The sequence below is a fragment of the Didymella exigua genome (assembly GCF_010094145.1).
Source record: "Didymella exigua CBS 183.55 unplaced genomic scaffold M421scaffold_22, whole genome shotgun sequence".
Classification (NCBI taxonomy): Eukaryota; Fungi; Ascomycota; class Dothideomycetes; order Pleosporales; family Didymellaceae; genus Didymella; species Didymella exigua.
The window spans coordinates 65,822-79,667 of record NW_022984796.1 but is presented as its reverse complement, the minus strand read 5'-3'; the positions used below and the strand labels follow the sequence as shown (position 1 = coordinate 79,667).

At 56.6% G+C, this 13,846-nt stretch overlaps 6 protein-coding genes across 6 annotated transcripts; 1 reads left to right on the top strand and 5 right to left on the bottom strand.

The window, feature by feature from the left end:
• Window positions 1-40: 40 nt before the first annotated feature.
• Window positions 41-4,104, top strand: M421DRAFT_422698 (vacuolar protein-sorting protein bro1). Its single transcript, XM_033593250.1, has 4 exons — window positions 41-787; window positions 836-1,265; window positions 1,313-2,455; window positions 2,505-4,104. The coding sequence occupies exons 1-4, from the start codon at window positions 507-509 to the stop codon at window positions 3,624-3,626; spliced, it is 2,976 nt and encodes a 991-aa protein (XP_033446607.1). The 5' UTR covers window positions 41-506; the 3' UTR covers window positions 3,627-4,104.
• Window positions 4,105-5,099: 995 nt separating this feature from the next.
• On the bottom strand, window positions 5,100-5,615 carry M421DRAFT_42954 (uncharacterized protein; the record flags this gene model as incomplete). Its single annotated transcript, XM_033594619.1, has 1 exon — window positions 5,100-5,615. A coding segment is annotated over one exon (516 nt), but the record flags the coding sequence as incomplete, so codon positions are not given.
• Window positions 5,616-6,859: 1,244 nt separating this feature from the next.
• M421DRAFT_422695 (uncharacterized protein) lies at window positions 6,860-7,628 on the bottom strand. Its single transcript, XM_033593249.1, has one exon. It carries the CDS (start codon window positions 7,404-7,406, stop codon window positions 6,897-6,899), a length of 510 nt encoding a protein of 169 aa, XP_033446605.1. The 5' UTR covers window positions 7,407-7,628; the 3' UTR covers window positions 6,860-6,896.
• M421DRAFT_422694 (uncharacterized protein) lies at window positions 7,486-8,773 on the bottom strand. The gene is made up of 2 exons (XM_033593248.1): window positions 8,263-8,773; window positions 7,486-8,071 (listed from the first exon to the last, which is right to left on the bottom strand). The coding sequence occupies exons 1-2, from the start codon at window positions 8,632-8,634 to the stop codon at window positions 7,493-7,495; spliced, it is 951 nt and encodes a 316-aa protein (XP_033446604.1). The 5' UTR covers window positions 8,635-8,773; the 3' UTR covers window positions 7,486-7,492.
• Window positions 8,774-8,823: 50 nt separating this feature from the next.
• Window positions 8,824-10,632, bottom strand: M421DRAFT_102429 (uncharacterized protein; the record flags this gene model as incomplete). The annotated part of the gene is made up of 6 exons (XM_033586774.1): window positions 8,824-8,876; window positions 9,374-10,202; window positions 10,255-10,338; window positions 10,384-10,450; window positions 10,502-10,518; window positions 10,570-10,632. 6 exons carry the CDS (start codon window positions 10,630-10,632, stop codon window positions 8,824-8,826), a joined length of 1,113 nt encoding a protein of 370 aa, XP_033446603.1.
• Window positions 10,633-12,584: 1,952 nt separating this feature from the next.
• M421DRAFT_214447 (uncharacterized protein) lies at window positions 12,585-13,733 on the bottom strand. The gene is made up of 2 exons (XM_033588250.1): window positions 13,564-13,733; window positions 12,585-13,076 (listed from the first exon to the last, which is right to left on the bottom strand). The coding sequence occupies exons 1-2, from the start codon at window positions 13,622-13,624 to the stop codon at window positions 12,763-12,765; spliced, it is 375 nt and encodes a 124-aa protein (XP_033446602.1). The 5' UTR covers window positions 13,625-13,733; the 3' UTR covers window positions 12,585-12,762.
• Window positions 13,734-13,846: the final 113 nt, after the last annotated feature.

Below are 13,846 nucleotides of genomic sequence, written 5' to 3'. Positions count from 1 at the left end.
ATCCATGATGTTGAGCGCCTAGACCGCTCGAGTGGGCGTGGTAGACTGCATGGTTTGGGTGTGGGCGTGCTTATGCGTGTGAGGTGCAGCGGCCCATGTGGTGACCGTCCGCGTGTGTAACCCCTCCCAGCCCACCAGAGTTCCATCATCAACACTCGTGAACCTCACCGCCACTGCGCGACATTGCTATACCTCGAGGCTCTCCCTGGGACCCCTGATTGAACAAGTGAAGGATTTCACGAAAACGTATGCAGTGCCACGAGAGACACGCCAGCTGGTGAATAGCACGACTTGGCCACGCTATCCTTGTAACCTCCGTCATCCCGCTGGGCTATCGATTGATGCCGTCGACGCGACCCACGCCCACGCGCCTACCGTAACATCATCTTTTGCATAGCGTACTCGACACCCTCATTGCATACTTGCAGCGCGATTGCACACCTCGCTCCATCATACCTCTTACCAAATCCAATCCAATTGCCGCGCACGCTGCGCCAGGCAGCGCCATGGCAACCCAAATACCCATGATCTCGGTGCCGCTGAAGCAGACCAACGAGATTGATTGGGTCCAACCACTGAAGGGCTACATACGGCAGACCTACGGCGATGACCCGGAGCGCTACGCCGAAGAATGCGCGACTCTCAATCGATTACGGCAGGACATGCGGGGCGCAGGGAAGGACAGTGCGGCGGGAAGAGACCTGTTGTACAGATACTACGGGCAGCTGGAGCTGCTAGACCTGCGGTTCCCGGTCGACGAGAACCACATCAAGATCAGCTTCACATGGTACGCCCGAAGTATTCCGGATAGGAGAGGTGTACGCTGACAGACTAGGTTCGACGCATTTACACACAAGCCCACGTCCCAATACTCCCTCGCCTACGAGAAAGCTAGCATCATCTTCAACATCTCCGCCGTCCTGTCGTGCCACGCCGCGCACCAGAATCGCCATGAGGAAGTCGGGCTCAAGACCGCGTACCACTCGTTCCAGGCCAGTGCGGGCATGTTCACGTACATCAACGAGAATTTTCTGCACGCACCGAGCCAGGATTTGGGTAGAGAGACGGTCAGATGTCTGATCAGCATAATGCTGGCGCAGGCGCAGGAAGTCTTTCTCGAGAAGCAGATTGTGGACGGGAAGAAGGTTGGCTTGCTGGCAAAGTTGGCGAGCCAGGCGGCGTTCTTGTACACGCAGGCTACCGAGGGCGCGCAGGAGAATGTTACCAGTGCGGTATTTGAGAAAGTGTGGCTGCTGGTCGTTCAGGTGAGTACTCGCAATCGAGGGAGGCTATTAGTGCTCACGATTCGCAGGTGAAGGCAAACTACATGGCCTCGCTGGCGCAGTACTACCAAGCGCTGGCCGACGACGACGCAAACTCACACGGCGTAGCAATCTGCAGACTGCAAGTCGCGGAGGCGAGTGCTCGAGATGCCAATCGCCAGGCGATTAGCTTCCCCAACTCGGCGCCCGCAAACTCGAATTTGACGAACGAAACGCATGGCATCTTGGCGGAGATGACAAAGAAGCACCTAGCAAATGTGCAAGATAAGTTGAAGGAGTTCATGAAGGATAACGACTTCATCTACCACCAGGGCATTCCCAACGAGGCTTCGTTGACGGCGATACCGAAGCTTCCTGCGGCGAAGGCGATACCTGTTAGCGAGCTGTACCAAGGTCAGGACATCCAGAGGATCATTGGTCCGGACATCTTCCAGAAGATCGTGCCCCTGGCGGTGACAGAGTCCGCCAGTTTGTACGACGAGGAGAAGGCAAAGCTGATCCGTGCCGAGAGTGAAAGAGTAGAAGTTGCAAACGACGAGATGGCGGCGAGTCTTGATTATCTAAAGCTACCAGACAGCTTGAACGTGCTGCGAGGTGGCATGGACCAAGACATGATGGTGGACTCAGACTTCCGGAAGTGGTGTGAGGATCTTGCAGGACACCAATCGTTTTCCTCAGCATTTGACCAACTCAACCGTGATAAATCGGAGATCACTGGCCAGCTTGACGGAAGTATGAAGCAGCTGGACATGGAAGAGAGTGTTTGCGAGAAGATGAGGAGCAAGTATGGCGCAGAATGGACGCAGCAGCCCAGCTCGAGACTCACAGCGACACTACGAAGCGACATCAGGAACTATTGCGGCGCCGTTGAAGAAGCGAGCACAAGCGATGCACAGTTGTACAATACGTTCAGGCAATGCGAGGCGGACTTCGATGAGATGCGCTCAGCAGGCGAGACGGACGAGGCGGATGTGCTGTACCAGAGGGCTATGATCAAGGCGGGTGCGCAGAAGGGCAAGAGTCCTGGGCCCGCCCAGGGTAACCTCATCGATGATGACTTTGACGATGGCCCGACAGTGGCAGATCAGATTGCGGCTGTGGAGGACTTGCTGCGGAAGCTGAACCTCGTCAAGAAGGAGCGAGCGCAGATTTTGCTCGATCTCAAAGGCAAGGTATGTGGAATGACATTGACATCGCAACTTTACGGACTAACACCTGCAGGTCCACTCTGACGACATCTCAAATGTTCTCATCCTCAACAAGAAAGCGATCGCGAACCAGGAGTCGCAACTCTTCAAAGCTGAGCTTGAGAAGTTTAGACCGCACCAGAACCGCATCCTACAAGCCAACCACAAGCAAGCATCGCTACTCAAGGAGCTTACGCGGACGTATTCAGATCTCCTGAAGGATAAGCGCGTGAGGTCTGAGCAAAGTAAATACGAGGCCTTTTCGAGACAGCGGAACACTGTCATGACCAAATACCGGCGGATCAACCAGAACTTCAACGATCTCGTCGCCGGCCTGCAACGCGCACAGCAGTTCTACTCGGACATGAAGGACACAGTTTCAAGTCTGCAAAAGAACGTCGAGACCTTTGTCAACAACCGAAGATCCGAAGGCGGCCAGCTCCTTGCCCGCATCGAGCAAGGCAAGTCCTCCGGCGCAGACCAAGAACAACAGCGTCTCAAGGACCTGATGGAGCGCATGTCCATGGAGCCTTCCGGCTCACCAGTCTCAACCGGCAGCGGCGGACGTAAGAAATCCGTCCCGCCACCCCTCTCCTCAACACCCGGCTACCCATCCACATCCTCCGCAGGCCACATGGCGTACAACCCCGCGGCCTCACCCCCAGTAACACCACGCTACCCACCCACAACCCAACAACCCTTCATGTCGCCCCAGCAATCTTACACCAACCAAGCACCACAGTCCTTCCAACCCCCGCCACCCCGCCGGGAGTCGTACCAGCAGCAGCAGTACGCCCACCAGCCGCAGTCAAGCCAATCTTACAACCCAGCACAACACCAGTACAACCCCGTAAGTCCGCCGGCGCACCAACAGTTCTTCTCCCCGCCGCCGGCGCAGCACCAGCAGCATCAGCCCTGGGGCCAGCCTCCCCAACAGCAGCAGAATCAGTGGGGCCAGAATGTGCCGCAGGGATATGTGCCGCCGCCGCCGCCGCCGGGTCCGCCGCCGCAGCAGGAGTATGGCCATTTCAGCCAGGGGGCGTATCCGGGGGGGCCGGGTGGGTATGCGCAGAGTGGACGGCCGGGACAGGCGCAGGCGCAGCAGCAGCAGCAGGGTGGGAATGATCCGTGGGCAGGGTTGAGTGGGTGGAAATAAGTGAGCATAGAGTATTTGGATTGGGGGTAAGATATATGGTCGCAAGGCTGTTGGCATATGGAGGGCTGAGGTGAGGTGGGGTGAGGTGTAGATAGTGAACGACAATGGGAGTTGGACGCAAAGAACTTCCCGCCATGATAGTTACGTGCTTGCACATGTCAAGCAACCAGTCTTGATTCTCGCACCGATGCTTTTCTGGCTTTCCGCCGAGACGTTTTATCCAGACGCAACTGTCGGGCACTACTTGGGCGCAGCAAGCGCAAGCCCGAAAGCATGGGAATGAATCTTGCGTGCATCGAGTGTGGAAAGGCAGACCAAGAGTTTCAGCATAGACAAGGGTGGAGATGCAGGTTACAGGGGCGTGCGAGTACCTCGGAAGATGCAACGAGCAGAAGTGTAGTATACCAGTGCTTCACCGGATGGAGTCTATGCACGCCATCCAGTGTCAAAGTAGAGCCAGACAATTAAGCATTACCACAGCATAAACACAGCGCTTACCCTGTTATCTATTGATCTGTCCATCGAATGTTACACGCCAATTCCGCATTTTCTTGGAATGTGAGAACTGGTGGGGGAGTGCAATTGATGGCGTGAGGTGCAAGTAGGGGCTGTCCTTGAGGGGAATTGAGTGGGTAGAGAAAAGCAGACTGTACTTGTTAGCACAGTCGAAGGTAGGATAGGACAGCTGCCAAACGTGCTCGTGAGGTCCAAATGCTATTAAGAGACGTACATGGATGGTTCTAACTCGTCCATAGTCTCCTATGGTGTCACCCAACCCCTGTCTTCTGAGCTCACGGAGCCCTCCGAGCTGCAATCGAGAGTAAACGTGTTACCGTCCCGTCTTCTGAGTAGCTCCGGCCAACGCGGCTGTGTTCTGCTTCTATCGCTACCAACGAGACGTATCGATCCGATGCGTAAGACATCTCGTTGGAAGCGCTGCTTACTTCTTCGCGCGGGCTCTTCTTCTCACAGGTGCCCACCATTCGCTGAGAATTCGAACTTTGTGGACTCGTGAATATACCACCAGGTGGGTTCTTGTTTCGTAGTTTCACTTCTGATGAACCCGTATTGAACGATTTTCGTGAAGGCTAATCCCTCGAGACTCCTGATAAGCCGTTCCAGTGCTCTCCTGTGCTCGCGAAGGCCTAGTCGTTCACTTAGACTCAGTAGCTCGTACATATGCAACGATGCAAGAGACATAATCATGACGACATCAAGAAAGACTTCCTCTGTTGTCCTCTGGTAGTCAATGACTACGCGCTCGCTCGGAGGCACAAGGCTCATGAGACCGTAGACTTTGTCTCTGACGTCCTCGCATTCCTGTTCTGCGAACAGCTCCAGGGCGTTCTCCAGCTCGAAGGTTTTCGCATACGCGCCGTGAAGAAGGTAGTAGGCCATCATCTGGGGTCCGCCTCCTACATCCTCTACGATGGCGTTGAGACGGCTTCCGAGGTCCTCTGCTTTGACCCAGGTATTGCCGCAAAGTATAACCTGCTTGGGTGACAGAACAACCTCTTGCACAATCCACAGACGTCTGAAATAATCGTTTGCAGCCAAGTATTGCCCGCCCCATCTTCTTTGCGAGAAGTCCAAGGCGAGCTGCTCCGATTCTCTGCCCAGCCAGATGATTGCGTGCAAGCATCCCTCGTAGATGCGAGCCATCATGGCGACCTGGTGGTTGCGTTCACTGGTATGGGCCTGGGATATGCAGATCTGGTCGATCCAGATGTGGCATGTGTTGGTCTTGTCGTTGCGGTAACAGGTCAAGAATTCGTAGAGGTTCTGGCGGACTGAGAGGCTTCGTCCGTTGACACGGATAAGTCGTGTCATTGTCGGCGATCCCCACGTGTACGACAGGGTGATGTACTCGGGTGCATTGTCCTTGTCGAATACGTCAAGGGTGCATTCGATGGTGCTGTCTTCTGGTCCTGGTTTTATAATGACGAGCCGTATCTGATCCTTTGTGAGATTGAGCGGCTCATATTCGTACGCCAGTACAGAGCTCTCGGCAGCATCTGTCATCTTTTCAAGTTCCGGTGTCTAGGGCGAGAAGGTTTCGCGACAGCGATGATCAGTTGAGCGATGATCAGTTGAGCGATGATCAGTTGAGCGATGATCAGTTGAGCGGGGAGCAAAGCAATGGAGGGGAAGGTGCAGTGCGGCTGCGCTGCATCGTGGCGCAGCAGCCACAGCTGCCTGACCGGTGAGTCGAGAAGGCGACTTGGGACGTGACAAGGCGGGGAGGAGTTTGAGACGTGTCACTGTTTTCTTACGTAGAGAAGTATAGCAGGTCGTTTGCGATTACTCCCGCACTCAAATCCTACCACGATGTCCTGTCGCTTTCCTGTGTCTTGCATCGTGTGCAGCCTTGTCAACAATCAAGTCAGTTTCGACCTCACACTCACGCGCCCACCCAACAAGGTAGGAAACAAGACTATGCGGTGTAGGAAACAAGACTATGCGGAGAAGGAAACAAGACTATACGGGCAAGGAAACAAGACTATGCGGGGAAGGAAACAAGACTATACGGGGTTGGAAACAAGACTATGCGGAGAAGGAAACAAGACTATGCAGTTCCCTGGTAGGCTCTAACAGATGATCCAGCAAGTCAGTCCGAGGTCGCTGGGCTCCACTTGATTGACTGTTGACAACTGTGATTGTACAATAAAGTGCTTAGATCTTCTAGTAGCCCTGTGAGTACTGCTTGGTGCCATGAAGCCCCAGGATTCGATCAGGGAGAGCATACCCAGTTCACCTGAATCATTTCCCTGGCCAGCAATGGGCGGTTGTATGTCTACGGAACTTTAGATATGACCACTTGAATGAATACCTCTTCCGCTAATTTACGGTAGTTGGCTTCCAGTCTCTCTTTTTTGGGAACAAGACTCAAAAGGCCGTGGAATTTGTCACGTGGATCTTTGCAGTCGTAGCCGGAAACCCCTGGATGCGGTAGTTCAGGGTCTGTGACGGTTAAGAGGAGAAGCGGATCACGTGTTGTTGGCGGTGGTCTGGTGCTGCTTCCTCGTGTTGTTGAGCACCTCTTACCTCAGCTGCATCCCAAACACGTCATCAAAACAGACCCCGCAGCGAGCCAGACACAAGCAGAACAGAATAACAGAATAACAGAATAACAGAATAACAGAATAACAGAATAACAGAATAACAGAACAACACAATACACTCGTTTGCATTTGCCCTGGATACCGCAACAGAGTCTATGCCCCCTTTCGTCAGGGCCTTGGACACATTCCGTCGCCATGGGCATGGAATTTAGAACTCCAAGAAAGTATCCGAGTTGTCACGGCCTCGCAGTGGTGACGAGGGTGTTGGTGTTGGGTTGCAAGAAGTGCATTTCCAGTGAGGTATGCCAGTGCTTGGAGTACCGGTAGATACATGAGTTGGAAGTAGTGAGAGACATGAGTTGGAAGTAGTGAGAGACATGAGTTGGAAGTAGTGAGACGTGAGTTGGAAGTAGTGAGAGACATGAGTTGGAAGTAGAGAGAGACGAGTTGGAAAGTACCAGTAGACGTGAGTTGGAAGTAGTGAGAGACACGAGTTGGAAGTAGTGAGAGACACGAGTTGGAAGTAGTGAGAGACACGAGTTGGAAGTAGTGAGAGACGTGAGAGACACGACTTGGAAAGCACCGGTAGGCGAACCCGTGTCCTTGACGGAGAATTCACAAAATCAAGCATCATGCGATAAACTCTCCATGCATCCGAGGCGCCCGAGCACAGCGTCTCAAACAAAGAAGCCCGCCTCGGCTGGACCAAGGCGTGCATGTGTCATTCCAAGGGGTTTCAAGGCTACACTATGCCCAGGACAGGCCCCAGGAGCACGGCTGGCACTCGCGTGAACAATCCACCCACTACTCCAGCCCCTCCATCAGCCCCCGGCGCACCTTGGTATTGACGACCCCGCCGACGCCGAACGCGGGCACAATGCGCCCCATGCGCGCGACGGCGCTCTTGGCCCAATTCTTGACAACCTGTCCTACGCGCCCGTCGGGCCCGCCCAGCGGCGCGGCGGGACGGTTGTACAGGTCCAGCCCCAGCAGATGCAGCGGTGTGCTCACGACCTGTATGGCAGCCGGGGTAGCAAACTGCGCGAGGCTCGCCGCGGCGACGAAGCGGGACAGCTGCTCCGACATGTGGCCTTCGAGGCGCGGCGCGAGCAGCGGCGGCAGGTTGAAGCTGGCGAAGATGGTGAGGCAGTCGCGGACGGTGAAGAGGGCAAAGGTGGGCAGCGGGACGGGGCGGGCGGGGCCGCGGGCGCCGAAGAGCTGCGTGAACTGGCTGTCTTTGTACAGGCACAGGGCCAGATTGGCGCTCGACGTGGCGACGAATTTGGTGCTGCCGGCCGTGGTGGCGCTGTAGGACGTGTGGGCGCGCGCCGAGGCGAGCGTGTCGATGGCGTTGGCCGTCAGGTAGGTGCCAAAGTAGAGGCTCTGCGGGGTGTTAGCGAGAGCGAGACGGCAGGGAGCCACCAGCCAGACGGCAGCGAGCCAGACGGCAGCGAGCCAGACGGCAGGGAGCCACCAGCCAGACAGCAGTGAGCCACCAGCCAGACAGCAGTGGGCCACCAGCCAGACGGCAGTGAGCAGCGGCCCCCAGCCGCCAACGCAGCGAAGCAACGCACAAAGATGAGCGCAAACGGCCTGCTGCCCACAAACCGCGCGGGTCTGCTCAGCATCTCCCGCGCGCTCGTCCGCAGACTCTCGCCCAGCGGAAGCCGCCCGCTCGCGTTCTCCATGATGCCCTTGTCAATCACCGTGATGACGGGCGCCACCAGCGCGCCCGCGCACCCGGCCGCGAGCGCGTCGCTGAGCAGCCGTCGGGGCAGCCGTGCTGTGTCCCATGGGGCGGCGGGCGCGGGTGGTCTCTCGGCGGGCGCGGGTGGTCTCTCGAGCGAGGCGCTGGGTGGTGTCTCGAGCGAGGCGCTGGGTGGTGTCTCGAGCGAGGCGCTGGGTGGCGTCTCGAGCGGGGCGCTGGTCTTCTGCTCGTCGCGCATCGCGGCGGCGGAGTGGGAGTGGCGACGCGCGGGGTCCGACGGTGCTGCATGTGCTGCGCGGGGGCGTGGCTCGGGGTTTCGCGCGAGATGGGTTCGACTCGACTCCGTCGCTGGACGCTCAAGTTTGCGCGTCGGTCGCGTCGGCGTCTGCACGCGAGCATGGGTTAATTATCTCGAGCCGTCTTCGGATTACCCGATCACGGTAGCTTCGGCTCGGACTAGCGGTAATGCGTCGCGACCGTCTGACAGACAGACACCATTGACTCGTTTGTACGGAAGAAGCAAAAACGCTTTTGGTGATGAAGGCATTACCGTGAATAGCTTCAACAATCAAGACGTCACACCATGAATAGCTTTGACAATCAGACATCACACCGTGAACAGCTTTGACAATCAAGACATTACACTGTGAACAGCTTTGACAATCAAGACATTACACTGTGAACAGCTTCAACAATCAAGACGTCACACTGTGAACAGCTTCGACAATCAAGACGTCACACTGTGAACAGCTTCAACAATCAAGACGTCACACTGTGAACAGCTTCAACAATCAAGACGTCACACTGTAAACAGCTTCAACAATGAAGACATTACACTGTAAACAGCTTTAATAAGTAAGATGTCACACTGTGAATAGCTTCAACAATCAAGACGTCACACTGTAAACAGCTCTGACAATCAAGGCCTCACGCCATGGTCCGTCGGCTCAGCGCCTTTCCCTCGCCGTCCCAGCTGCGCTCGCCCAGGCTCGCCGGCACCGTGATGAACGGCTTCCACCCCATCTCCTCATCCGCGCCCTTGCCGTGCGCCTGCGCGGGCACCAGCACCACCGTGTCCATCTCGAGCGGCTCGAGCGGCTCGAGCTGCGGCCGGCGCGCGCGCGGGCTCGCCATCCCCACCGCCTTCCTGCAGTACGCCCTGCGCTCCGCTCTCTCGCGCCGCTTGAACAGCAGCCGCAGAAACGGCACCGACGCCGACACAATCCCGCTGTTTATCTCCACCTGGCCCCACAGCAGCAGCGCCGACCCGTACACGGCCGAGTCGTACGGCGACGCCGCCCACAGCCGCATCACGTGCATGCGCGCCGCCGACGCCGCAATGGCGAGCATGCCGACGCCAAAGATGGCCACGAGCGCGAGCCGCTGCTTGAGCGGCACGCTGAGGCCGAGCAGCGTCGGCATGGGGATCAGCAGGATGACGACGTCGCTGAAGAGGTTGAGCGCCGCCGTCCAGACGAACAGGATCGTCGGGTCGTAGCACTGCACCTTGGGCGCGTCCGGGTCCGGGAATTCGTCAAACTCGGCCAGGTACGCGTCGGCGTTCCATGCGTCGGGCAGGTGTCGGCACTGAAATGCTGCGCCCACGACGGCGCCGAGCGAGTACAGGATGACAAACGCCATGGTTCCGTTGACCACGTGGCGGAGCGCGCGGTGCGACGCCATGGTCTTGAAAAAGTGCAGGATGCTGAGCTTGACGAAGCAGAGCGCCGCCACGTACGACATGCGGTACACCCACCACGTTATCATCACGCCCTTGATCGTCTCTCGCAGGAACGGTCGTTTCTCCTGCCTCGCATCAGTCTCAGCCCCACCCACAAGCACGCTCTGCGTTTCTTACCGGCAGCCGGTAGTAGCTCGGTCGCGTCTGGCTGCTGGTCTCATCTTGATAGTAGTTCACCACCACGTTGCCCCAGGTAAGCACCTGCACTGTCAGCTGCAAGCTTGAGGCACGTCGTCGGCGGCTTACCAGCGCAGTGAGCATGAGATGGTCCGTCGCCGTCACGGTGCCGACGAGGAAGTACCGACAGTAGTAGCTGTCCAGTCACGTCAGTCCGGGACCGTCAAACCTGCCGAATCGTACGTACCGGAGGGCTACCACCAACTGTCACTGGCGTTAGCGGACGACCGTCGCACTTGGCATCTGCGTACGTACCGTTGAAAGTCCAGTCAACGCACACCCAACAATCACCGCAACGAAGCCGGGGCGAAAGTACATGTCGCAATAATCCTCAGACGCAAGAGGGCTGATGCCGGTCGCGAGTAAGCTCCAATGCCAAACGAGCCGCGATCATCAACACCACACGCGACGCTCCGCCATGGATCAAGCAGCGAGAGAGAACGAACGCGCAGCACAGAGACCAAGGTAAGAATCGACCTCCTGTCTCCTTTCCGCGCGCCGCTGTCAGCCGGCCCGTTGCGCTTCCCCGGATTCTGCCCCTGCGCGCCATCTGTCACAGCAACCCGGCATGTCGCTCTCAACAACGGCGTGCGAGTGGCCGCCCCGCGAGGCGAAAATTCGGAACAGAGTGCCCTCGGCCGCACGTCCGCTTCTAGTGCCACCAGCGCGGTCGAGGGGACTAGGCCAAGGCTCGGGCCACCCGGTGCCAGGCGCTGAGCGGTGCAGGATCGCGAGGCCTGCGAGATGGCTCCGCTTAATATTAGGTGGTTACAGATTTCGCCCCGAGCGAACAGAGCGCTGCTGCATTTTCCCTGTGAGCGGCTGGTGCCCTGGAGCTGAGCTGCGCGAGGCGCAGGATCGCGAAGCCTGCAAGACCGCTCCGCCTAATATCAGGACAGATTACGCACCGGAGCAGTGATTGAATAGGGCGCTGCTGGATTTTCACCTTGGCCTGCGCAGTGTGACCGCCTTCTTCCCACGAACGAGCGCGTTTGCGTACTTGTACGAATCTGTTGCGAGTGTTGTGTACTTGACTGCGTCGTTCGCGGTGCGCTCGGTCTTGTCGTGAGGCATCTGGTGCAGTGTAAAGTGAGTGTCTGGACACTAGGCTGAAACGGTTGCTCCTATGCCTTGCCGTTTTCATCGCCAATCAGCATCGTTCATCTCCTGTTCGGCGAATGGTAGACGGTCGGACAGCGAGGTGTGCTCCTGTGTGGAAGAGCAGGCATGGCATCCGGAGGGCGTCGAGATATATTGTAGGCGTCGAGATATATTGTAGGTAACATGTTGTAGGCAACTCAACCAACGGCGCAGCCCTCGTGTCCGTGAGGAGACGTGTGACGAGGAGCTCGAAAACACGCACGTCTTCGCGGAGGTGCGTTCCAAGTCTTTTAAGCAATCCCGCTCACCTGTATTTGCCTCACCGTCCGCAGTGCAGCGTTCGTCTTGTATGAACATCCCACGTGCCGCGATAAAACGAAGCAATAGGATAAAACGAAGCAATAGGATAAACAAGGTCGTCGTGAATGCTCAGCGCTCCGCTAGTTGATAGTAAATCCGATCGCGAGAATACTCCTCGTACCTACCTATATTCAACCCGCACCGCGTGATGTCGCAGTCGAGAGCAACGTCGTCGAGAGCAGCACAGCATCGCGTGTGAATACTGACAAGGGCTGCCTGCTTACAGACAAGCGCGTAGTCACTACGTCGGCGGGAACGATATAGATCGACCGCGAACAAGTCCCACGCGCGATTCGTCCTGTTGCTTACATCAGCGTTGCGTTTAGCTAGTTAACTTACCGAGTCCCTGCTTGCTTGTTCAGCGGTTCGCAGCGAGGCGGTACGCTAGTGCGGATACGAGATGAGTCTGGATGAGTCATTTTGAGAGAGCTGTTGATGCGAGCCAGCGATGCGTCCGAGTTGGCTTTGACGCTTTGAGTTGGCTTTGGCGCTGGGAGAGGGAGAATCTCGTGTGCACATCGCTGCGAAGGTGTCTAGCAATCACGCTCGATTTGTGGGCTTGTCGCGTCGTGCTTCTTGGCGGCGTTGACGGTGAGTCGACGTGATTCGTGCTGGCTGCCGGCTCGCTCATGTCGAGTGCATATTTGTCGGTGTGAGGACTGGTGATTCAGCGTGAGTAGATGTGATGCTGTAGTGCTGCTGTGAAGCCTGTGTTAAAGACGCACGTCGTGGACTCATCACTAGGGACATGGGGCATCAGCGTGAGCAGTGATGGAGTGAGTATCATCTTCCCAGTACGACTATTACGAAGCAGCTTTAAAGACCAAAGCCTATATTTGCCGCTTTGAGCCACAGTAACAGGGGCATTGATTGCACAATTTTCCAACATCGTCTAAAAGGAGGCGTTCGCCAACGTTCGCGAAGACACAAGAACAGAACGCTGACAGCAAAGGAAGAGGAGACATCCGCCACCCGGAGACGGTCAAGTTACTTGTGCGAGCCCAGGAGCGCGCGAAGAGCCTCCACCTCGCCTTCGAGCTTAGCGCAACGGACCTTCCACTCGTCCCGATCAGCCTTGACTTCCTTCAATTCAGCCTCGAGGCCAGACATCTGGTCAACGCGCTTTTGCCGGTAACGGCGAGCTGCAAGGGTGTTGGCCTTGCGCTTTTCGATCTTAGTAGGGGGTTCATTCGGGGGACTGCTTTTGGCTGAATTTGACAATCTGGTGTATGGAGTTTGTTCGGGTGAGTACGAGTTCCGGTTGCGAAGACTTGTCGATGAGGAACCGGACTGCGAATGATCTGCTTTGGTCAGTTTGTTGCATCAAGGAGCGGGGAGAGCGTCGACGTACTGGGCTCCATTAGGCCTGACATGCTCAAGTCGAAGGATAGTTGAGTAGTGGGCGGCGCCATAGCTAGAAGGTTGATTTGCTCTTCGGTGGTCATGACGAGCGGAGCACTTCCAGAAGGGAGGCCGTGGTGAAGTGCATTGCCGGGAAACTGCTCAGTGCCAGCAGCAAGAGAGAGTGAGTCCCAGTCGAAGAAGTTATTACCGGTCGCAGCTGTAGCGGAGAATGAAGAGGAAGTAGCCAAGGGATGTGAGGTATCAAGAATGCCACTGCTAGAATCTGCGGTGGTGAAGCTCAAGTCGTGATCCCAACTAAGCGGTGGCTGTCCATGGTGGCTTGCCGACTGTTCCGAGTTGTCGTGGTGCTGTATGGCATGAGCTCTTGGTCGTGTTGGAGATGCCACTCGACCGCAGATGGTTGGCAGAGTCGAAGATACTTACAGAACCAAGACAAGACCCGTTGGCTGGGAACGAACTGTATGTTTGCTGCGGTATACTGCATTGCGAAATGTCAAAGAGCGGGTCCTGATACCCGCTGGTGAAATCTAGGAATTCGTCAAATGAAATTGAAGCGGACGAAAAGCCCTCTCGGTGTCGACCTGAAGAGGGCGGGTGTTGGATGAGGAGTGTGACAGCGAGCGGGCGCCTCAGGCTTTAAGAAGGGCGGAGTGCTGTGCTAGCGGGCCTCTGACTACCGGTCGATGCAGTGAGACTGGCGCTATGA

What these genes read in the sequence shown, in the direction of transcription:
- M421DRAFT_422698 (XM_033593250.1), top strand. Translation starts at nt 507, where the DNA reads ATGGCAACCCAAATACCCATGATCTCGGTGCCGCTGAAGCAGACCAAC. An exon ending in TGTGGCTGCTGGTCGTTCAG is followed by an intron (nt 1,266 to 1,312) that starts GTGAGTACTCGC and finishes CACGATTCGCAG; the next exon opens with GTGAAGGCAAACTACATGGC. An exon ending in TGCTCGATCTCAAAGGCAAG is followed by an intron (nt 2,456 to 2,504) that starts GTATGTGGAATG and finishes TAACACCTGCAG; the next exon opens with GTCCACTCTGACGACATCTC.
- M421DRAFT_422695 (XM_033593249.1), bottom strand. Translation starts at nt 7,406, where the DNA reads ATGCACGCCTTGGTCCAGCCGAGGCGGGCTTCTTTGTTTGAGACGCTG.
- M421DRAFT_422694 (XM_033593248.1), bottom strand. Translation starts at nt 8,634, where the DNA reads ATGCGCGACGAGCAGAAGACCAGCGCCCCGCTCGAGACGCCACCCAGC. An exon ending in GGCCGTTTGCGCTCATCTTT is followed by an intron (nt 8,072 to 8,262) that starts GTGCGTTGCTTC and finishes AACACCCCGCAG; the next exon opens with AGCCTCTACTTTGGCACCTA.
- M421DRAFT_214447 (XM_033588250.1), bottom strand. Translation starts at nt 13,624, where the DNA reads ATGCAGTATACCGCAGCAAACATACAGTTCGTTCCCAGCCAACGGGTC. An exon ending in ACGGGTCTTGTCTTGGTTCT is followed by an intron (nt 13,077 to 13,563) that starts GTAAGTATCTTC and finishes TGACCAAAGCAG; the next exon opens with ATCATTCGCAGTCCGGTTCC.